This window comes from Falco naumanni, chromosome Z (genome assembly GCF_017639655.2).
Source record: "Falco naumanni isolate bFalNau1 chromosome Z, bFalNau1.pat, whole genome shotgun sequence".
NCBI lineage: Eukaryota > Metazoa > Chordata > Aves > Falconiformes > Falconidae > Falco > Falco naumanni.
The window spans coordinates 83,243,885-83,267,623 of NC_054080.1; the positions used below are offsets into that span (position 1 = coordinate 83,243,885).

Consider the following 23,739-nt stretch of genomic DNA (forward strand, 5'->3'; position numbering starts at 1 on the left):
AGATGTGGCCTCTGAAACTGCAAACGTGTTCCTCCAGGAGACCAAAGAAGACAACGAAAGGAAGAAAAGCAGCATCTTGCCTTACATGGCACAGGTGATGCTCGTGTTCCCTGGGGCTGGCTGCAGACACAGGGTTTTATGAGCTCTCTCCATGCCACCTTCAGCAGGAGCTGCCGCTTTCCTGGCCCAAACATGTTCTGTCAGGAGGGAGAAGCAGCCAAGTGAGGAGATATAGGCAGCCTGAAGTCTATAGCTATTGTTTACGTCAATAATGTATTGATTACATATTTTGTGGGCTAAAAGGCTGACCTTTTAAAGGGCAATTGGCGCCTGCAAGATTTGATTTAGGAGAAAGAAAAGAATTGTAATTTTCACTTCATATTTCAACTGGGATAAACTTGCAAGATTGCAGATGCCAAAGGGGCTTTTTCTTGGGGGGAAATGGAAGTATTCTTTTCTGGAGCCATCACAAGGAGCTTCGTTTCAGGGTGGAAATGGCTCTGTTGCTTCACTCTGCTCCACTACTCAGCACTGCAGAGACATGTACAAGACACAAGGCACTAAGCAGAATATTTAATCTGACGCTCAGCCAAGTAAAGGTACCGGATGCTGAATATCCCGTATCAAGGCATGGAGGTGGGTTTTCCCCCGTCTAGGAACAGCCTGAGCATCAAAACAACGTGCAAGGCTGTATGAGGAAAAAGCCCACATTTTTGGGCAATTCCCATTGGCCAGTTCTTTGCCCACCGTTCATTCCCAGTTTCTCCAGTGAGGTATCCTTGCCATGCTGGCACCCGAGGCCACCATCCCGGTGCAGCCCCTCTTTCCCCACTGGCTGTGCTGACCCAGACCCCACCTGAAGAGGCCACCAGTTGTCCCCAAGCACCTGGTTTGGAAAAAAAGCTTTGAATTTCCAGATCCAGTTTTGTCCCTGGATGGTTTATTCCTATTGTTATCACCCGGTTGATGCAGTCCTTAAATAGGGACAGCCAGCTCTGATGGGGCTGAGCACCCCCGGTCCCCTGCACCCCCAGCACCTGCACTGGGCAGGATTCGGGTGGGGGGGTGGGGCACTGCAGACTGGGTTGCAGGGGGAGTGCTGGGAGAGGGAACGGACCCTGCCAATGGCTTCAGGGATGAAAATAGAAGCAGCAGGGTGAGGACAGCTGTTCCTTGTTTAAATTGCCAGTTTTTAATAAGCTGGTTTGCTCTTCAAAAAGCATTTGTGTCATTGTTTCATAAATAGGAGGAGGAGCCGGGATAGCATCATCGGGGACGTCACATAGCTTGTTACCACTCTGTAGCTCCTCTCTGGATACTCAAAGTCCTCCAATTTTCTCCCAGTGCCATTGGATTTAGTGTTTTCAGCAGCACAAAGTGACTGCAAGGTAGACTGAAGTCTGCCATTTAGTTTGCCAAGACAGCTGGCAAAAACATTATGTACATCTGAACATTTCATCACGTCTGCCAAGACATATTCATTTTGGATTAATTTTAAGACAGTTTTTAAAGTGATGATGAAGGATTATGCTGTGCGCTTCAGCAGCATTAAAAAATATCTCTCTCTTCTTTAAATCTCTCGTTCAAATTGTCCCAGTTTGGCAGCTCAGCGGCGTATTTGATTTGTGATTTGGAGGGATTCACTGATAGTGACATTTTCATTTATCTGAGTACATGTGAGTGCTGGCACAATCTGTGGCTGGTGCAGCGCCTTCAGTATTAAACATGGCTACTTGAAGTAATTTATTTGCAAGAATGCAGTGTACCCTAACACGTGAAAAGCATCCATGCAGCAATCACCTAGCATCCACGATTAAATGCTTACAAGATTTTTGTGCTGGAAGCTCACCTGGAGCCTTGCAGTTCAGGATTAACTGCTCTCAAAGAGCAAAGTATTTACAACACTGTTACTCCAGAGTGGTCCCGTGTCTTGCTGGTGGAAGGGATGCCAAAATGTGTAGTCGGGGACATGCAAAGGAGGGATGTAGCTCACGTGTTGCTACTTTTGAGACCCCAGCTCATGCAATCATGCAGCTACTTCCATGATTACCTTAAATCGTTGCCTCCACAGCCCGCAGCTCCTCCCTGCCCTGCTTCTCACTGGTCTGTACCCAAAGTCACGGCAGGAAGTTACAGTTCTGCTGTCCCGGTCAACTGAGGTTATAAGAGTTGCCCTTTTGTCTTTGAATCATCATTATCTTTGATAACGGAACTGTTATCAGTGTAACGAATGACCCTGGTGACGTGCATCGGTGTCTCATGCACAGGGAGGACCGCCCCGGCGCACTTGGCCGTGTCTCGGTGATGCCACAGCAGCCTGGGGATGATGTCCTGCCAACAGGCTCCTTCCCTGAAAGGGAAAAAACAGGCAAACTCCCTCCCGGCTTTCCTGGTCCTTTCCCTGAACGCATCCGCACGCGACTGCCCCCAGAGCACTGCTCCTGAACCTGAATGTCATGAACAAACTGTGCCAAGGCACCACGAATGAATAATTCTGAAGAGCTCTAAGTCAGCCTAGTGCTAGCCAAGGGCCAGTAACTGCCAGCCCCAGCCAGCACAACCCAGACAACCAACCTGGTGACACCTGGGACATCCTTCCTGGCAGAATTTAGTCTTAAATGACATCTGCACCATAGTGAGAGCTCATGGCTACCACGGCTTCTGCTAGAAGATGTCCAGGATGCTTCATCGTCCAGGTGCTCAAAACACCCTGAGCAAACTTGCTGCAAAGAACTCTTTGGCAGTAAACCCAGGTGGCTGCCCCCAGCCAGCCCTTGGTGGTCAAGATGGAGCAGTCTGGATGGATCCTGTAGATCTAGAGGCCATCTCTGGTGGAGCTGAGAACGTTGCTCCTGTCTAACCAGCTAACTGCAGCTTGGCCAGGGAACGGACAGAAATTTTCCTCTCCTTTAAATGACATTTGACTGCCAGAAATATTAAAATAACTGGGTCTGTGCCAGGCTGCTGAAGACAATTTTGTGGATTATTTGTTGTTTAAAGAGAAAAGTGCCGTCTCAGAGCCTTTTGGGTGCGGGTATGGGCTTGACACAGAATTTAACCCAATAATGCCGGCTGGAGAAACTTCAAAGGTAAAAAACTTCACACGACTTTCAGGACAAGCAAGAGCTCCCCGAAAAGGAACAGTTGTGGCAAGATGAGTGCCCTGATCCAGATCTTTGCACCCTGACCTGGGCTTGGGGTGCTGGGGAAAGGACCACAACTATGAACAGGAACACACCGAGTACACATTTCCCTCCTCTGAACCTGCTCTCTCCGTCGAGGCTGCTGCATGTTGCTCTCAGATGCGCAACCGTTACCTTAAATACGGCGTATTTCAAGTTAGTAGAATCTGTTATAATAATAGGTAATTGTTATAAGAATACTGCCTCCCCCCCCCCCAACAACAACAACTTAACAACAAAACAAACACTAAGGCTGATGGGATCCTGAATTTTACAGTATTATGGGTACCAGCAGTAGAAATTTTAAAACTAGCTAGGGAAGGTGGCCAAAGCCCTGCTCCTGGGTGAAGATGGGAAAGGATTTATGGTGGTCGGACGGTTATAGAAGTGCCATCGTATAGAAAACTCCAGGTCTTCAAGCACAGAAGCCAGGGTTTTCACAGACCGAGCCCAATCAATCAGGAGAGAGCCTGGGGTTGACTTAAGAGAAGATGGCATTTGACCTTTAGTTGGCTGAATTAGACAATGTATGCAAGAATAAAACCAAGCCACCCAGTAGAAAAGGTTGTACAAAAAGCTTTAGAGGTTCCAAAGATATGAGGGGGGTTGTTTGCTTCTTCCTTTCCTGTTTAACTGGTAGATCAACAATCTAGCAGGCATGTAGAAAAGTTTGTTTGTTTGTTTGTTTGTTTTTTCATGTAACTTGCCTAATACTCTGGTTTTAGGCTAGTAGGGTCAAGAAATGCCACATAATCTCCAAGATTTCTGGGCTGCTTTTGCCAAAGGGAACAATGCCCGCCTCCTTCGTAACTTCCACCCCACCACTTGTTTTCATAGTGAGATCAGAGTTTCTTTCAATGATCTGAGGAAGGATAACTTCTCCCTCATCAGGGGCACGTGCATCAGGATTCATGTGCACAGCCTCCGCTTCACCACCAACCTCACCAGCAACTTGGTTTCCTGCCTGTTCTCCCAAACGCTTGATCTTCTGGAAGGGAGGAGTGAGGACAGCAGACCTCCCTTCTCCCCAACCCTGAAGCAATGGATTTCCCCTTCTAAAGCTACTTGAGCCACCTAAGCAGGTTGTACGACTAGTGATCAGCACTCAGCGCAAGAACAGGAGCACGGTAAAGCTCAGATCCTGGTGCAATACTCACCCCACTCCCCAAAAAACAGAGACACCATCTGCTTAAGTGATGTTGCCAGAACAGCAGGAAAGAGCAACTGAGGGTACAGCAACGCATCACAGCTGGTCTGGTCTGATGGGGACGATCCCACCCCTCCTCTGCTCCCTGCTGCCACTGCACGGTCCCAGCGCCTCCTTCGGGCTGCACCTACTGCACCCACCGAGCTGGCAAGAGCCGTCCGTTAGGTGGGATTCAGCATGACGTTGCAGCAGGACACGTCCCTTCTTTCACCAAGCACAGATCCAAGCAACTGCCTACTTCATAATAAAATAACGTTCTTTTTATTGCATGTCATGGACAATGTTATTAAACCTCATGCATGTTAGGTCTGACGACCACACCAAGACCCACTGGCCGAATGTCACCATGTGGCAGCCATGACCTAAAACAAATACAACTACACCCTGCATTGACTGGTTTAATTCTTTTTTTTATTACGCATAATAAATCTTTCACACAGAAAAGGATCCCCAAGGTGATACTTTACAGATCTGAAGGAAAACAGAGTATTTGTGACTGTGCCAGACTGCAGACACCAGGACACTGCCAGACCCACGTAACACTCCCAGCTCCTGGAAGCACCAATGGGGCTAGCATGGATTTCAACATAAATCTTGGTCTGGCTCTGCTGTTTCAGCTTTGGATTGTAGCTCCAGCTGTTTCAAACCAGCTGGGCCCTGGGCGCATTGCATAATAATTAAATGCACAAGGAGGTTATGAGATCGGAACAAACCTGTTCCTTCTGTACTTCAATTCAATGGCATCACAAGAGGACAGCGAGAAATCATTTACTGTGCGCCTCCTGCATTGATTCGGCAGCTGGCTTGACCTATTCTATCAGATTGCTGCTTTACGTACCCTTCTCTTTATAAAAAGCCCTTTCAAAGAAAATTCAGGTTCTCCCCTGTTTGACACCCAGCTGATAAGCATCTGCTCTGGCTGAGCCCTCTTGGGTGAAGTGCTCCACTCGTGCTGCAGGCAGTGGGCTGGAGGGTGCTCACCTCAGGGCAGGCTCAAGTGCTCGCCAGCAGTTTACAACAGATGAAAACTGAGCCATCCCAGGAGCTTCAGCGTCCGTGGTTTGAAAGTGCATCTTCAGACTGACTTTTCCACAGGCTGGGCAGCCCTGCTGACTCACAAACACTCTTCGTCTTTTAATAAAGGCAAAATGACAAATCACTACGATAACCAAGAAGAGTCGTTCCCCTTTGACGTTTGCTCAAAGGCAAAATAAAACAAAAATATCCAAAACACAGCATAATGGCCCATGCAGCTTACTCATGGTTCATTCATTTCTCATATTTCCCTAAGAAAAACTGCATCTCCAGTTTTACTACTGCCTTTTCTCAAAAGCTTCTGCCATTTTAAAGTCCTAAATGCTCCTGGACTGTGTATGTTGCTTTGTAGCTACATTTAAATAAATCTGGAACGCTTTTTTTTTTTTTAAAGCCAGCATTTCCATTTGTGTAGGACTCAAATGGACTTCCACCTTTAAACAAGCAGATAAAAGGAAAATACAATCCTAGCGCATCCTTCAGGGAAAAAAACCCCTGGGGTGTGTGCGTGCAAAACATTCTATTTAAAGCCACTCGAAGGACTGTCTGAAAGCAAATGCACCGAATTCTTCAGGTCAATAAACAGAACATGCTGGAGCAGGCAGCGCATACAGGGGGGTGCCACGTAAGTTTAGGAACAAATTCCTTGATATTTATGTTTTGGCATGCAATGCATTGATGACAGTCCTCCACCTGGCAGCACATGGGATTAGGAGAGCGTTTGCACATGTGTGCAACGGGCAGCGTCAGCAGCCTCCCCAGAGAAGAAATGATCCTTATTTTGAAAAATGAGATGTTCTTTCCAAATTGGGTCAAGCCATTTCTTTTGTTCTTCCAACTGCAGAAACAGGTATATCAGGAAAGGACACTTTAAAACAACAACAACAAAAAGTGTTCTACATTCAGATAAATCTATACTTCTGCCATAAAACCTTTAATAGCAAACAGGATTTTCAATGCAGAATTTTGCCAAGGATCCCCACAACACACCGTCACCATTACACACAGTTTTACAGGACATTGGTCTATTTTACAGTCTTACAACTATTTTCTTTGGAGATTTTTTTTTTCCCACCACACGTTCAATTTCCAGGAACAACTTTTTCAAAGAAGCACAGTAAAACAAGTCTGTAAGGGACCTGACTCTGAAAGCTGGTGTTTCTAGCCCTCTATAGAGTATTTGCCAGTCAAACAACAACAACAAAAGGGTTGCTATTGACATTCCTCCCACAAACATTTTGACATCTAAATCAAGTGTTTTGAATCTGCCTGGGAGCTAATTTGATTAATATGCTGCTTGCTTAGTTCCCTCGGATGACGGTGTAGACACTGATTTGATGACTGTAGCCTTGACAGTGTCACCAAAATGCAGGGCTGTGAGTGAAAGCACGGCATTAGGTAACGAGCTACCCACCGCAGAATCCAACAGACCAGAGCGAGCTCAACCCAACGAAGCTGCCTCGCTTGAAAGAAACAAAAAACACAAATACTGTTTCCAGATCAAAGTCCACCATCTCCTTCCTCATTTATCCCCTTAAGTTAAAAGAACAATTAGGTTTGTGGTTGGTAGTAACATCATACCCCATGTGTAAGGCCTCATTTTCATCAAACAAGCTCTAGGTTATAGGACTATAAATACCAGGTTGCCTACAAGCCGTCAGCTCCTCACACCACAGTCTGTTGCCAGCGTCTCGGTGGCAACCTGCTCCCAAAAAGCTGCTGTTGGACTGTACACTAGTGGCAAGCGTCATTCTCCGTAAGCTGTGGGGTCAGAGGGTGCACGCTGGAAGGGGTCACGTATTAACACGCGGTGCAGAGTTTCATCTTCCGTAAGACGACGGAGCTGAGCTGGCTTGGCTGGGGCACCTCCTTCAGCCGGAGTCCATAGTGAAGAGCTGGATGTCACGGGGGTTCCAGTACAGGGCCACGGCAGAGTTGTAGACCAAGGACCAAACGTAGGGGATGAAGAACTCCTCAGGCTGCTCCTCCTCGACGTACTTGAACTTCAACTCTGGGAACTTCTGCAACAAAAAACCAAAGTCCACTGAGGGAAGGGTTGCATGTCTTTGCAAACAACTGAAGAAAGAGGTCTGGTGAAAAAAATCACGGAAGGAACCGAACCATTAGACCCAAAGGAAAATATTTACGGATATATCATGAGATGAAGAGATCATTCTTAATTTCTTCTTTGAACCGAACGCTACGTTAGCACATTGAATTCAACCCTCTTATTGTTGGTCACACTCAATTTGCCTGTTAGCAAAGACTAAACATCTGAATCCCTTACAAAACAGAAAGGTTTTTGTTTGGAGGAAAACTGCCGGTTTTAGCAGCCCCACAAAAGCCACCTTGCTTGTGCACGTACAGACCTGTTTATTGCAGTTTTCCCTAAAATGTATTTTGCTATTAACCCTACTCAGCTCCTTTGCAGGACAACCCTTTGGAAAGGCTGTAAGAGTAAACAAGTGTGATCTGTTTCAGGAACCCAGTGTTACGGCAAACTGACTTTTCCCCTCTAATTCTCCAAGACTTTATGTAACTACAAGTTTCCAGGAGAGAAATGCTCTTCCTCCAGGAAGCACGGCAGGAAGTGTGCCTAGGCTCCGTGCGTGGCCTCCTGGGGTGCAGGAGACCGCTTCCAGTTTTGCTACAGGTTCTTTTGTACTTTTGGGCAGGTCATTACCTCCGTGCCTTGGCTTTCCCGTTGAGGAGCACGCTAACGGCATCAGCGTGGCAACTGTGAGTGCAGACCCCTGCAAGCTCCACAACTGCAACGCGTCACGCGCCTACCCCACTACAGCCTCAAGGGCTATAACCGCAAGACCCGTGCACGCGGACCGTATCGTCCACCCACGCAGGTACCTCCCCCCCTGGCCAGACAATACAGTTTCCACAAAAGCCCTAGTTTTCAGTACCAGCTTTAAGCAAAGCACTCCAGAACCAACACACATCAGACGTGCTAGCCCTGCCCAACCTACCTGGATGGACATGTGCATCCTCAAGTTTCCAACTTTCTCCTTCCTTCCCTCCCAAAGCAGCACATACATCGCAACCCCCCTGCATTCCCTCTGGGTAAGCCTGTGTTTTGGGGGAAGAGCCGAGCCTACTTTTGTACTGTGCTCTTCAATCATTTTATCTGCTTCTAAATGTTGCCTGTGTCAAGAGCTTGGCAGAGTCTCAGATAAAAGCCACATTACAATGATCACTGGGGTAAGATAAAACATGACCCCTTTTATTATTTATAAGGCTGTGGCTAAGACTAAGAATATACTCTACGGTGTGACACGATCAGAACAAGCACAGCGATGGCTAGGAAGCCTCTCTGCCCATTAATAATGGAGGGATCCCCTATCATCTTTCCTGCGCTCACAGTGTCCTGTTCCCTTGTGTTAGGGTACAAGACTCTTCTGGCTGGAACAGCCTCCTCTGAAGGGGCACTTCTGGGCCACTTGGCTTTCAGGGTTATTTATTTAACCTTTACACACTCAGGTGATTTGCATTCTTGGGAGTCAGAAAACATGGAAACTATGCTACTCCTTCCTTGAGCTGCTGCCGTTACTGGAGCGGTTCGGTGCAAACGCCGAGCATGCAATTACACCAAGCCACAAAGATGCCACCTGCACTGTGCCTTACAAGGAAGATGTCCCCATGGACAGCTTCATTCAAGCACAGGTGACAATGTGCCCTCTCCTACATGTCTCCACGGACAGCTTTTTCAGCTTCACTCAACCGCAGCCTTGGGTGACAACGTGCCATCTCCTCCATTGATGAGGGTGGTTGGTGTCACCTTCCAGCATGCGCCAACGTTCTGGAGCTGCCATAGTTTGGCTTAGTTTGGGGTCAGGCCCTTCACCACAGCTCTGCTTAGCTGGATGCCAGTATTTAGCCTGGGCGGAGCCATCTGGGCCATCGGTGTGGCTGCTAATTATTGTACTTGATGACTTTGGCCATATGGCGAGTTCATCCTTACACCAAGCAGGCAGGGAAGGAGGGCAGTATTGTTTCCACCACTACTACCTCTCTTTTAGGAACTAAGGCAGATAAAAGATAAGGTTGTTAAAGGCACTTCTGCATCTAACTCCTGTTGAGTTCAAAGCCCAGAACCTCAGAGGTACATCAGCAGGTTTAATTTCCTGCGTCAGACATGCAGTTTGTGGTAGAGAAGCTCTCCTGTAGCCCTTCTGGGCACCTAAACCATTTTTCACAACCTCTCTATAACCTCTCTTCCCCAAGTCTCTTTTGACCAGCCTGTTTAATCTTCCACATCATTTTGCTTCCTCACTCTTTGTGTGAGTATCCTGCACCCATACTCACCTCCATCTCTCACTTCCCGTCTCCTAGTCTACTCCCACTGCACCTTTATGGTATCCCTTTAGGGTATCTTTCTATTCCGTACTTGCCCAAGTTTCCTTTTGTCCCCCATCAGCCTTTTGAGATCCTCCTTTTCATTAACATCCTCCATCCGTTCCCATCTCGGCTCCAAGTCCTCAAGCTGCACCTGCCTTCTCCCTCTGCCACCCCATCCCTCCTCTCGCAACACCACAATTCTTTTGGTACCCTCATGTATATTTTAATTATTTCGTTTTTTAAAACTGATACTGTGCTCTGCTTGTCCTCTGTGCAGTGTTCCCCACTTCCCTCCTAAATGCTTCCTGGCTTGTGGTCCGTGTAGACAGGAACATGTTCAGTTCAGCATTGCATCAGCAGGGTGAATGGTTAAACCTCATGATTAAACCACTGCAACATTTCCTAGCAGAGAAAAACCCTCACACAGCTGTCATTCTTCACCCCAAAGGTGGCTGCACGCCAGTGCTGCAGCCTGTAGTAGTCCTTCTGGGAGGGAAGGGGAAAAAAGCGATTAAAGATGCTAATTTGAGTTGAATTAAACACAAGATAACTTTTTTCACCTTCAGGGCCGTGAATTATAGCGACTGGTTTTGCAAGCACTCCTGGCAGTAGTCAGGGACCATTCTGGACTCTAATGCAGCTTAACAAACAACTTTAGCTTTAAAACAGTTGGTAAAATTGTGTTAGAAATTCCAATAGCTACATCTGAGATGCTTTGCTCTTACTATCCTATTATCTCTCAGCTGGAAGGACAGTATAAAATAAATCACATAGCATTCATATTTTCAGGCAATAACAGTCATGCATTGATTTTATTATTAAGCCTTTCTTCAGACTGATCAATGTTGCCATCTATTGTGATCATACCGTAGCAATTTAATAATCAATTTCAGATTAAAGACTATAACTCACTGCAGTCAGCCTGGACTTTCTCACACTCAACATATGCCTTAACACTCTGCAGCTTTATCTTGGAAATGTAGACAAGGATAATGAGATTTTTAAGGAGAGATGTAATATACCTTGCCATTACATATATACAATTTCAAATGTATCTTTATAAAAAAGAAGGTAAGTAATGGCAGAAGTGATGGATTTTTGATGGTCCACCTGAACAGTGGGCCCAGGCTAGCTCAATGCATTGCTAACAAGACATGGAGAGTTTGACTTCCAGGTCAGTAATTCAAACCCAGCTTCTTTAGACGACTGCAATGATCCATGGCTGTGTGGAGGCCATGTTTTCTCATTCATTAAAAATGAGAAATCCTAGAAGCCCAGTATGGAGAGAACTGCACCAGCATCTATCTTGCAAGATTTATCAGCACAGCAGACATCCACTGTTCAGATAAAAACCCACCCACACTGTTTCACCACAAAGGTGTTCACTCAAAACAAAATTTGTTAACATTCAAAATCATTGAATTTATGTCACTTCAAAAAAGCTTGTGACTTATCAGACCGACTTTAAAACCATTTATAACAGCAAGGGTTGAATACCGCATAAAAAGCTTGACCAACACCATAAAGCTTTATGATTTTTGATGGGCAATAATTCAAGGAATGTTTAAATTCGGCTCTGTGCCCTTCTATCTCCTGCATGTACTGCTTCCAAATAAGCGACCAGGAGCCTTCGCCATGTGCTGTAGACAGAAAGGAGATGATACCAAATGAATGATTCAGGAGAGCTGTCAAACAACCAGGTCACAGGAGTCTCAGGACACTCCCAGCAAACACCCTAGCCAGCACTGGTGAGGGTTTTAGCACAATTAACGACATTCCCAAAGTGGCACGTCAAAGCAGCAATGTAGAAACCCATTTTCTTTCTGCTTTGCTGCTGTTGCGTCCACCTTAATCCTGGAAAGACATTTTCTCCCCAGTCAGTGACATTCAAATGAACCTGATTTTTAGCACTTTCTGGAAAGAGGGACCGCTCTAAGGCATCTTAAATGGTAGTCTTAATAATGGAGGAGAAGTCTTGATGTGGGATAAAACATCCCTTTTTTTCCTTCCCAGCCCTATTCCTTCAGCTGGATGGCGTTGACAGATGTACAAATACTTCGTTACCGGTTCACTTCACTATTTCAATTTTTGAACTCATTGCCCTGACACAAACGGGTCCAGCGGAGCCATTATTTGCACCTCTCTCCAGCCATTACCTGAGGAGAGACAGCCCCAGCTAGTTTAACACAAACCAGCCTGACACAGTACTTGAAAACTTGAGAGCCGGAGGTAACACCAGGATTGAACTGCACAATTAAAATACAGATACCACTTATCAGCTCCGGTGAATCAACCTACCACAGCACCCTATCTTGTTTTCTTCTACCAGATAAAGCAGAAGTCAGATTTAGTGGTTGGGACGAGGGTATAAACTAGACAGACCAAGAACTTTGCAGACTGTCTGCACTGTCAATCATATGATTCGATGAAAACCCACAGGAAGTCCGATGAACAGATGCAGAACTAAACTGCAATAACTCCCCTACCGCAAAAGTTCAACAACATCGGGTTTTTTTTTTTCTTTCAGTTAACGATTAGGAAGATAGCATCATGGCCAGCCAACAGCACCTGGCACAGCTCCAGCCAACTCAGTGGCATCTGAGCTCCAAGACTCGAGCCATACATCAAATAAAAAAAAATCCCCTTCCCTTCCCAAATGAACCATCAGAGCTGCTGTTGGGCTGCAGTGTCATGTCAGTGGATGATCTCCGCTCAGAGAAGACAAGCAAGGGCAGATGGAGCTGCTTGAAGAGTGATGGAGTGAAGTTATGTCACAGACTCACAGCACGGTTTGGGTCGGGAGGGTCCTTAAAGCCCACCCAGGCCATCCCCTGCCCCGGGCAGGGCCACCTCCCCCCAGCCCAGGTGGGTCCCAGCCCCAGCCTGGCCGTGGGCACTGCCGGGGACGGGGCACCCACAGCTGCTCTTTGCTCCTACACTGGTCTAGATGCTTTACTGGATGAAAAGCAGCCCTCGTCAAAGAAACGGGGCAGTTGCTGTGGAAAAGAAAGACTTGGATTAATATACAACTGGAAAACCCTCTTTTCAAGTCCTCGGTTAGAAACACTGGTTTCTGAAACAGCAACCCAATGTATGTGAGTCAGTATTTTCAAAAGCATGTGACTGGTTTAGGAGAAAAATACCATTTCCAAAGGAGTCTGAACACATCTGAGAGTCAAATTCACATTAACTTGCCATCAATCTGAAGCTTCAAAGTCTTTCTGAAAATGGGATTGGTGTGCATTTGAAAAGCTTATCTTGAGTCTTGTTTGGGAACCTAATGACATGCTGGCAAATTCTGTGTTTCATATTGCTTCAGCTAAATACAGTGGTATTGCCTGGGGAGCACCTGCAGGAATGGACCCTATTAGCCAAATACGTCAATTAGCAAAGAAAAAAAGTCCTGTAAGGGCTCAGATTCAGCACCGTGACACGTCTTTATTGCAGGGGCCATAATGAACATTTACCCCAGCAAGGTTTAGTCCTACAACCTGCCTTGCATCAAACGTACCAATCTATAAGGAGTTTGGGCAGAGGAAGAACATTCATACTTGTCTATAAAATCCACAATGCCACTTTGAAATCCGGTCTCCAGAATCCCAATCTGAGGCAAATTAATGACCAGTGATCTTGAAAACAACTCAAAAGTCATGCCTCGTGCACTGTTGACAATAGAGATATACAAGTACTCGTGTAAATGTTGATATATTTGATTTTTATACAAATATAGGAACCTAAAGTGCTTTGACAGAGCACAATCTACGGAAGAAAATTTCTCAGTGCTTGTTCTAAGATACTGATAGACTGAATTTTTGTAATTATTTAATACTTCTGGGGAGATAATGCCGTTTCATCTTTCCCTGTTTCTGTCTGCATCTACGGTGCTTCTCTCTGACTTGAGACAGAAAGCCTATGAGGCTTTGATGAAATATCTGTGCAGGCTACACCACAGCTGCCCGATATTATCTTTTTCTCCTCAGGGTTGAAGCACAGACAGCCCAGCAGATGATGATGGTGAGGAGATGAAGGAAACAAACAGGAAATCTGCTAGACTAAGCACAAGCTGCACATCTTGTTCAAAGATCTGCGTAAGGAATAGGTGCAAATTTAAAGACAGAGAAGAAAACAGCAGCTCGGAGCATGTCAGGAGGTTGTGAAAAAGAAACACAAAACTCAAGATGGTAAGATGATCTTCAAAACAATCTACACAGAGTCTAAATAGCCCCACTTCAAGCAATCACATGAGCTGTAGTAGAAAACAACGTTTTTCCCAGGGAGGAAAATTCAGTAAGTCAGAAGGGCTGGGAGGTTTATCTATAGAGAGACAACTGTTTCAGCACGTTAGGATCATTGATACACAATTTCTGTTTTCAGATCGCTCAGACTAAGGGTTTGTACAACCACAGTTGCAGGAGAATAAATGCTCAGGGAGCAAACTGTGTGTTTGCACCGTAAGATGTGAGCAGCCACCAGAGAAGCAGATGAGCTTCTGGTGAGAGTTCAGCAATTATAATTTTTCTTTTTTTTTTTTTAAAGAGTACTGAGAAATCAGGTCAATTTTGGAAAAATCGGCTTAACAGCTGTGCCTAGAGGTTTATTGGTAAAGACACAATGATTTAAAGAAGTGAAATATTGGTAGTAACCCTGCCAAGGTGCAAAGCTTTGCGGAGTATCCCATTGCTAAAAAGAGAAAAATTGCATTTCTTTCTAGGGCAGGTTGGCAAACACTGACAGCTTTAAAGCCTTTCTAGAGAGTCAGGGATGCACATACACACACGCTTGTTTCTTTTCCTTACAGCTGGGAAATATTGCTGATTAATATCAATAGCTCTAAAGCATGCCACAGAAATTATTTTTGTCTTCATACAGAGTTGTTAATCGTATAAATTCCAAAAGCACTGCACAGAAGTATAAATTTGAGCTTAGGATGAGGCCAGGTACCCACTTCAGGCTGTCCTGGGTCCACCTCAGAAACAACTGACTCTGATCGACTTCTAGGACAGGTCAGTAAATAAAGCAGACCATTGGTCAGCAGCTTCCTCAGCAAACCTGGCTGAGAACGTGCCACCTGAAGAGCTGATCCAGAAAAAATCCCTTCAGCGCTCAGTTTACGAAAACAAGGGGATCACTGCTCAGCTTCGGGGATGCTGTGCCTACCTGGAGAAATTTTGGAAGAGGAAGAAAAGATTAAGATGATTAAGATGAAAGCCTAAAGCAGGACCACGTATTATGCGCTGTTAAGCATGATTACTCTCTACCTAACATTGTATGTATTATACATACTATAGTCACAATTCAAGGATTTACAGTTATAAATCCAATTTGCTTCCCATGTCAGGACTGTTCTGTATACCGTATTGTCTAGATGGATACACATCTTCCCAGAACATTTCCAACAGCTAGGAGCCAGCCAGAACCATGACTTGCTGCCAGACCAGAGACAGGGAACGGCAACAGGAACATTACAGGGACGTTTACAATGCTGCAGAGAATACAATATAGGCTGGCTTTGCCAAATAATAGTGAAAAAAAGGACTAAAGACGGATGTCTTTAATTATACTATAAGCTTGAGGATGAAGGCATGATGTGTAGATGAGGTACTGTGAACAAAACCATAGAACTTTCAACCACTTCAGGGCTTAGCCTGAAACAAGAAGAATTCTTTGAAAATGCAGAGGCCTTTTAGAAAAAAAGAGCATGGGATCTGAACAAAAAATGAACCCCCTAAAAGTGACGACAGGTAAAAATGAGGAATGTTTTTAATATCAAAATAAAACTAACCAAGAAAAGATTTAAGCATGTGGAATAAAGAAAACTACTGGCCCAAATCACAAAAATGTCTAGACTGAATGCCTGACCTCGCTTGAGCATTTGTGATCCTGTTATGTACACACACCGACTACTCAGATAAGTAAGTAAAATCCTTTGTGTGCTTTTGAATTTAGAGAACTAAAATCTGAAAACCAGAATAATCCCTGGACCCATTTCTCAGTAGCATTAAAGAGCACCACCTCACAAACGGGGACAAACCTATCAACTCAGAAAACTTTTATCAATATGAAAAGGATATGTAAGCCTTCCTACCACAGGATTTGCAGAAAATGCACATTTCATAACAGCACACCCTATTTTTACCAGTGCAAAGGAATATGCAAATGAGTTTAAGCCCTGGCTTCCTGCATTTCAGCTCTAGAATAACGTTCAAAGCTTTACACAGCAGTGAAAAACAGTATGTTTGCAGCAAACATTTTTGTCAAAACCAGAACGCATTTAGAAATCACTCAGTCACTGCCAACTTTATATAGAAGATTTGTATAGCTGCTAAGCAAAGCTTATAAGATTAGGAGTAGATTTTGGACACTTCACTCTGCTACCTCTCACAATTAAGTCAATGACGCTTTAGTAGTACCCTCAAAGAAGGGCTTGCACATCAAGGAATTTCTTGAGTCTCAGAATTAAACCCTGCAACCTTATAAAGACTTCCCAAATCCGAGACACCATTCTCCCCTGAAACAAAGCAGCTCTGATGCTGATCTTCTTGCTTGCAGAATTTTATGAATGAGACAGTTGAAAATCTGCCACTTTTCAAGTATGCAAAATGTAAACTTTAAACAAAGAAACTGGTTTAATAACTCAGTTGAGAGCCTCTCGCTTACTTTTACACACTGTGTAAATGAAGGGAAAATCAACTCTTTGAAGGTCTCAAATCGGGCAAAAGTTTAAGTTGTTCTAAATCCATATGTGCACTGTTTGGATCACTCTGCCAAAGACAGGAAAAATATATATTAAGTTTAGCAAGCCAGTGAAGGCAGGGGAAGATCAGTTATGCAGACAACCAGCAGATCAGTGAGAAGCAGAGATGTTTGGTCCCTCCAGAGAAAGCCCATGGTGCCTACAGAGCCCCAGCATCACCTGGTCAGTGGGGAAACCCTTATATAAAACAGAAAGGGATTTTTATGGTTCAGGACTTGCCAAAGATCGAAAGAATTTCTCCCATACGATTTGATTATTTGCAACAAGGTGGAGGAACTCAAAAGGAGGGTAAAGTAGGGGTGAAAAAGGCAGTCTTCTCTTGGAGATATTGTACAAGAGAAGCCTGCTAGGTGAAGATGGCAGAGACAAATTACCTTGTGTATCTGGGCTACAGTCCGCTCCAACTTCTGGATAAAAATTACAGGTCTGTGTTCCCTGATCAACCTTTTTTTAGAACAAAAACAATACTATAAATGCCAACCAATATCCCAGTTGTCACATCAGAGACAACTATTGCTATTTTCTGAGAAGTGAGTTGCATACTTTTAGCTTTTAGTCTAAATAATATAACTTATTAAAATTTAACAATAAAGAAAAACTCACCTGAAAAGTTTTAAAAGGGCCTATGAAGCGTATGAACAATGGAAGGCTTGCAGAATACAATCCTGCTGAATAATTAATGTATACTAATATCTGTAGTGATATACCCATGGACATGGAGAATCCACTCTACACAAATCTCTGAGCCAACTATGTATTTTAAATTTCTAGCAGCAAGTGCTATTGTTTAAGTCACAGCAGCTGTTTTGATTTTGATAGCAGACCAGTCTAAAACACAAGGAATATTGTTTATTGTACAAATGCTTAGTGCTGCAGATAACATCACCGGCGACTGCTCCACCTAGGCTAACGCACCATCCCATCATCCTAAACCAAACCCCAGATAAACCTCTCACTGCTGCCCAACTTCTCCTACTGCCACCAAAAACCCAGAAGTTGTGCAAATAGAGCTCTCCCCATGGTGTGTGCCACGCAATCAGCAACGCAGAACAAGCACAGGGTGTTTGCTCGATGCATGGCAACGAAGGAAATCATTACACTTCAGGAACACAACCCATGTTTTTGTATTTTGGTAGGGCACTGGAGCAAGCACTCTGCCTTGCTGCCTCAGGAACTCTTTCTGGACAATGTACAAATTCTGGCCCAGTAATTAGTAAATATTACCTTTTGCTTACTTTTTCATAGGAACTATCACGCCCAAGGTTAGATTTTTCCTCCTCCACCCTGAGAAAGGAGCTAGAGGTCTCCCTGTCAATCTTCACAGGCTCAGTCCTACCATACGCTTGCTGGTGGAGCTGGTCACCACCTACGAAGTCTCTAGTGTTGATCTCTCCCTGCTCTTCAGGATCTGAGATGGGAAGGCACTGAATTATGCTGACAGCATAAACCACATTAATTTCATAGTTAAAGGATTTTTCCTTTTGGAAACTTCCTATACGAGCCGTCTCTGCTGCCCTGATACTTGGGATTGTCCAGTTGAAGTACAGAGATGGAGGACCAAGAGGTCCAAATGCTGTTTTCACCTGCCTGTTTCTTCCACCCCAAATTCAGAGTTACTACATGTCACAGTTGTTTTCTCATTTAGTTGCGTAGAACATATTTCCCCAACACAAAAGGTGGCAGAAGAGCAGAGTGATTCAGTTTGCATATTTTTCCAGTGACGAGGTCCCAGACATGCTTTCACTGGAAATTGGTGCAATGCTGCAGCAGCATCCAAAACATCCCACCAAGCCAAAAAGAACATTCCTTTGGACAACTGGGACCGAGCTCCTCTCCGTTATCACTGTACAGGGGTCCAAAACACCGCCTAGACTTTGGCTTTGTACATCACCCAGGGAAACAAGACCCATCTCCCCGCTGGGTTTAACACCTTCCATTTGCCTCGCGGAGGCTAACATTTACAACACGTCTCCTCGCGGCTGGTTTTACAAGGTTTGACTTTTACATAACAGAAGCCACAAAGACAAAGCCCACGCCGACATCCTCCTCCGGTCCCTCCCACCCAGCACGGCGGCGGGGCGGCATGCCAAGCCCAAACATCCTCCCGCCCCCCCCCGTCCCCCCCCGAGCGCCCATGGAGGAAGACCTCCTTTTGGTTTTGTACTTTTTAATCTGAGGGAGCCAGGCCTGTAAATATTAGAAAAAATGATAACAATGACTTAAGAACAGAGACAGACTCGCTGTCACCAACTGTCAACTCTCAGATCAGGGCAGCCTAGGAAGTGGACCCTTATCTGCCCGAGGTTCAGGACACGCTGACTAACACCCCTATTGAGTCTGCAGACCTTTGGCTCCCTAATTTCCCCGAACTGGAAAATGTACACCCCGATGGACATACTCCCTTCTTAAGTATTTCAAGCCTCAGCAAACAGACAAATCGTGCCGTGAGATGAGCAGCGCTGCCCCGCTCCATGCAGGAAATCCAATTTATTTGTCTTGAGGAGCGAAACATGAAATGACAGTAAAACCTCTCCAGCCGTAGCACACGGTGCCAGACTGCTGCCTTATCTCTGCTGGGACCGCAAGCCAAGGAATCGATGCCAAATGCGGACGTTTATGCTCTTTATTTTGTGATGTGGATTTCACAGTTTGGGTTTTTTTCATTTATTTGCCCTAACACTGAGAGTTCTCTGAAGACAGACCCAAGCCAGAGGGGTTTAAGTTGACCTCAATATATAACCATGGTGCCTTTTCATAAATGGATTTTTAGGTTGTTCATTCCAGTCTGTATTCCAGTCCATTCACAAAGAACATGAAGGCTGGGATAGCATGTTCAAACTAGCTACTGGAAACAAGCCTTTATCAATGATGGAGGCAAGTGGTGTGTCGGAGGGAGAAAGGGATAGCTATTAATGAGTAGGACAAGGAATCCTTCCCAGTGAAGGAATCTTTAGAAGCTTTGAAGCTAGCCAACTGCATCTCCCTGACTGGCTAAGTACAGGCAGTCAGAAGCTGACTGCATCCAGAAAGTCCACCAGTTTAAAAAGTAACACTCTCCTATAGCGAAACTGCTTTTTTTCTAGCACAAACAATCACCTCAATCTGAAAAAGGGCCTCAAGTGAGCTGCTCTTTCAATAATGCATGAAAACTACCCGTGTTTTCTGGTTTAATATGCTTTAGATGCAGTATTTCCCGATTTGTTTGCCTTCACTGACCTTAACTGTATTACAACCTCCTACTCTGCTAAAGACTGTCTTCAGGCTGCGAATCAAGCAGCTCTCTAGAACTCCCCACCTCAGGGTCAGGAATTTTAAAAGTCATTTATTCATAAATGCTGTTATGTCCCGTTGTTATCAACCATATCTGCCCCCTTCCTCCCTGTGCATTCAGGCCAAGATTGTTTTACCCTGGTGACAACAATCAGTCTTTGCTGGTCTTAGTAGAGGATGACAGAGTTTGGCAAAACCTGATGGGGCAGATAAACACAAAGAATTTTGCTGCCTGACTCTGAGCTCAGAGCTGCAGGCACCGCTTGAACCTCATGGGTTTCATGTTAAGGACAAGACCTAAGTGAAAGGGCTGTGCTCCTCTCCCACCCCATAGATACAACCCCCCCTGCTCTATTTTGGAGCTACCAGTCGGTCACACCACCTAGCAGACCTTCCTTCAGTGAGCTGATAGAAGGCTTTTCTTTGCTAGCTCTAAAAACAATTCTTGCTGAGATTTTTGATACCTAACACTCTGCAGCAAAGGAAGTGAAATCTTCCTCCTGGAGCTTCTGGAGGCTGCTGCAGCATTCTCACCCTACTGCTTTACTGTCTGTCCTCAAGCCAAACTCCACTCACGAGCCACAGGCTGATTACCCTCCCCATAGTTTAAACATCTTTTGTGACAAAAAACTAGTGTAAATCATCTAGCGGGTATGCAAGGACTAAATGCAACGTATGTCCTGCAGAACCCCCCATCTTTCCTCATCCTCTGTGCTCTAAGAGCCCATGTTGGCTGGAAACACTTAGCACCTACTTGGAGTGCCAGTACGATCACTAAGTGCAAGGAGAGAAGCTGAGCAGAAAAGAGTGTAGTAGGGTTTGTTAGGGTAAGGAGTCAACATGAGAACATGGCCAAGAAAAATCAGACCTTGTTTGCAAGCTCAACAGATTGTGAGTTGAGCATTATAACCTTAGGAACCGTAAACCCACCCTCAATCCATATGGATTCAAGATTCAACGCCATCATCTGATACTACAAAACAAATAGAGCTACAGGAATGGCATGCTGCCCCCTAAATCCTACCAGCAGAGTCCTCAGCAGAGATGCCGATATACGTGAGAAATCCCCTGCTTGGCCAGGAAAAAGCCGTCTACATCGCTAATCATCCTAAGCAGGAACAAACAGCCTGTAAATCAACTGGAGAGCAGCACTGCAACTTGTACCAAAGGTTGTGACAAAATTAAACTTGGTATGGGAATGCAGTTGAGGCAGCCATCAGCTGACAAAGTACATTTCTTCCTCATTCTCACTTCTTGGTGTAGTTGCTGTAAACACTCAAGACATTTCTCTGATTTATGCATTTAATTAAAAGATATCTGTAACATTCATGCTGTTTACATTTAACCCAACGCTGCAATGAAAGCTGTAATTTTGTCTGGGATTTATATTCTGTACTCAAATTTATTTTGATTCCTTGATTTAAACATACACACAGAAGTGAAAATGTGTCAAATCATGAAAATGGAAAAGATTATACTCCATTATCTAGTTCATCTGTCAACCAGGGCAGAAATCTTCTGAGGACTGTTTTTCTCAATCTGCCACATGTTATGGAAACTTAATTTAAAAGACTAATTCAGAAAAGACAGCTAAACCTTAAAAGTGGGAGAGCAATTGGACCGGTATAATTGAAGTTGGTTACATTATTTTTTTCTCCCTCTATCTTGTATTCAGTTGTTCATAATTCGCCTAATCTGGCACCTTCTGGGATAAAATTGTTGACCTTGGCCAGATTAATTTATATGTTTTTTTTTTTAAAAAGAGGTTATTTTTTTTTAATGGAATGAGCAACAAAAACGTGTTTGTTTTTTTTTTTAATCAAAGTAATAAATTAAATTTAAATGCAACTCATTTTCCTTCTCAGCTACCCTGCCTATACTGAACGTTTGCAGTCGAAAATAAACACATGGGTTGGAAATAGCTCTCAACTGAGGAGGAAAAGAAAAAAAAAATAAATCAGAGCACTTCAGTGTAATTTTACTTTGCTTTGACCAAAGTTGCAAGATATTTGGAAACAACACGTCATGCACATGCAGCGCATTTGGCACTGGACTTTTCATTAGACTCACAACATATGCAAGTAAGGGAAGGCTGCACAACACATGTGAAGCAGATTTAGTCACAGCAAAAAACGTAATAAAAGTGTAGGGTGGCTTTCTAGGGTATGGAGAAGGAGGAGGGAAACTTGGGAAATGTTATTTAGCTTAAGCAAATGTATAGCTCCGAAGTTAATAGGGGATGGGCTCTGGCTCGGAGCCCTCCCGTAAGATGCACTGGACAGGGAGTTATGGGCTGCTCATGAGCGCTGGAATCCTGCCAAGCTGCTGCGAAGCCAGCAAAGCTCCGCAGTTCGGGGCAGGGAAGCTCCTCTGTGCTCTCTTTCAAAAAAAATGGGAACATCCTTGAAGGTTAACAGAGTTCAAAATATGTGGCAGGCGAGCGGTTAGCAGAATGGAAGTAGCTTTGAGAAGCATACACGCGCAAAATGTTGTTTACCAGTGTCAGAGATCTGTTACTATGGGGAGCGACTTGGAAAGTCTCACGCTGCTTTCCCATCCACTCATTTCTCCAGCACTTACTTTCTGCCTTATATTTTCTATGTCCTTCTTGGAGAAGCTTCCTTAAACCAATGAAATTAACCAATTTAATGCAGCTAGTGACAAACAACCAGATACACAAAGATAGATCGGTTTGTGTTAGAATCTGTGTAAAGTTCGTATCTTTCTGCTCAGTGTCTCTCCACGTGCCCTTCCTTCCTATAAAGGGAATGACCCTTTCTATGTGCCACTGAAAAAAATCAAATTTAGCAAATATTTCTTTACTTTAAAATTGCACAGCTAAATCAAAGTAGATGCACTGACAGACAATGCAGCGTCTCAAGAGCTCACATGGGAAAATCTGATTCTGCTGCTACACTCACTTCCAGTCTTGTTGGATATTTCACAGTGCAATGAAAGGCCAAGACCAGACTTCAGCTGTGCATAAAGAAATATGTGATTGATCTCTTTTGGCAACCTACGCTCCTTTTTAGTGACTGGAGTTTGTATGTCAACTCCTGACCCTTCCCCTCCACAAAGTTTGCAGAGCACCTACCATCAGGCCCCCCATTTATCACCACCAGCAATGCCTTGCACAAGGATGCTCTGCCATCTGGAGAGCAGCAGGAAGGAAAACATTCCTCATCCTGGGTGACAGTAGGAAAATGCCACCACTTACCACTTTTTTCTCCTCCAAAACAATATTCCTAACAGCGATGGTTCCTGCTCATCGCTGCAGAACAGCCTCCTCCCGGGTAAGAACTGGTTGGGGCATCCTTTGCCAGACATGGAGATGCTGAAGGGTCCCTTGCATGCCGACTGGGTCACCAGCAGGGCACAACCAGGAGGAGATGATTGCAATGGACATCCCTTGCGTCCCGTACAGAAATATTTTTCTGCTCCCTACAGGATGCCTGAAGAATTACATATTTATTTCTTAAAGAGTCATATTTAGATACCTGTGTATTTTCACACAACAACAATTTTGTATCTGATGCTCTACTTCAGGAGAAAAGGCAAATGTCAACTGTTAGTGAAGAGGTAACCAGCCTCCACAAGAGTACCGCTGCTGCTTCTTCGTTATCATTCATTATACCTTCCCTCCTACTCCCTAGTTTTTATCACCAGGGGCGAAAGGATGCTAACTAAACCCTTTGCAAGTGCTGAATGGCCAATTCTATGCTCCTATCAGTGCTGCTCTTTCCCAGGCTGCATGTCCAACAGCTCTTTCACCCCTTTTTTTTCTTGTTATGAACTTTAATCACAAACATGGATAAACAACTTTTTTATTACCCGGCCATGTGATGCATTTGAAAATTCTGATAACCAACCTCCCACCTTCTCCTGTTCTGCTCAGACCCCAGCTCTGCTTCTCTTCAGGTTCAAAGGAATACTTAACTTTACAA

The 23,739-nt window shown here is 44.6% G+C and overlaps 1 protein-coding gene across 4 annotated transcripts in view; it reads right to left on the minus strand.

The window, feature by feature from the left end:
* Positions 1-5,773: 5,773 nt before the first annotated feature.
* Positions 5,774-23,739, minus strand: part of DYM (dymeclin) — a 220,029-nt gene continuing 202,063 nt past the window's right edge. For all 4 annotated transcript variants that reach the window (XM_040579681.1, XM_040579683.1, XM_040579680.1 and 1 more), the window contains one exon: positions 5,774-7,445. In XM_040579681.1, the coding sequence (XP_040435615.1) occupies positions 7,296-7,445 (150 nt within the window). In that variant the 3' untranslated portion in view covers positions 5,774-7,295. The remainder of the gene's footprint in view (positions 7,446-23,739) is intronic.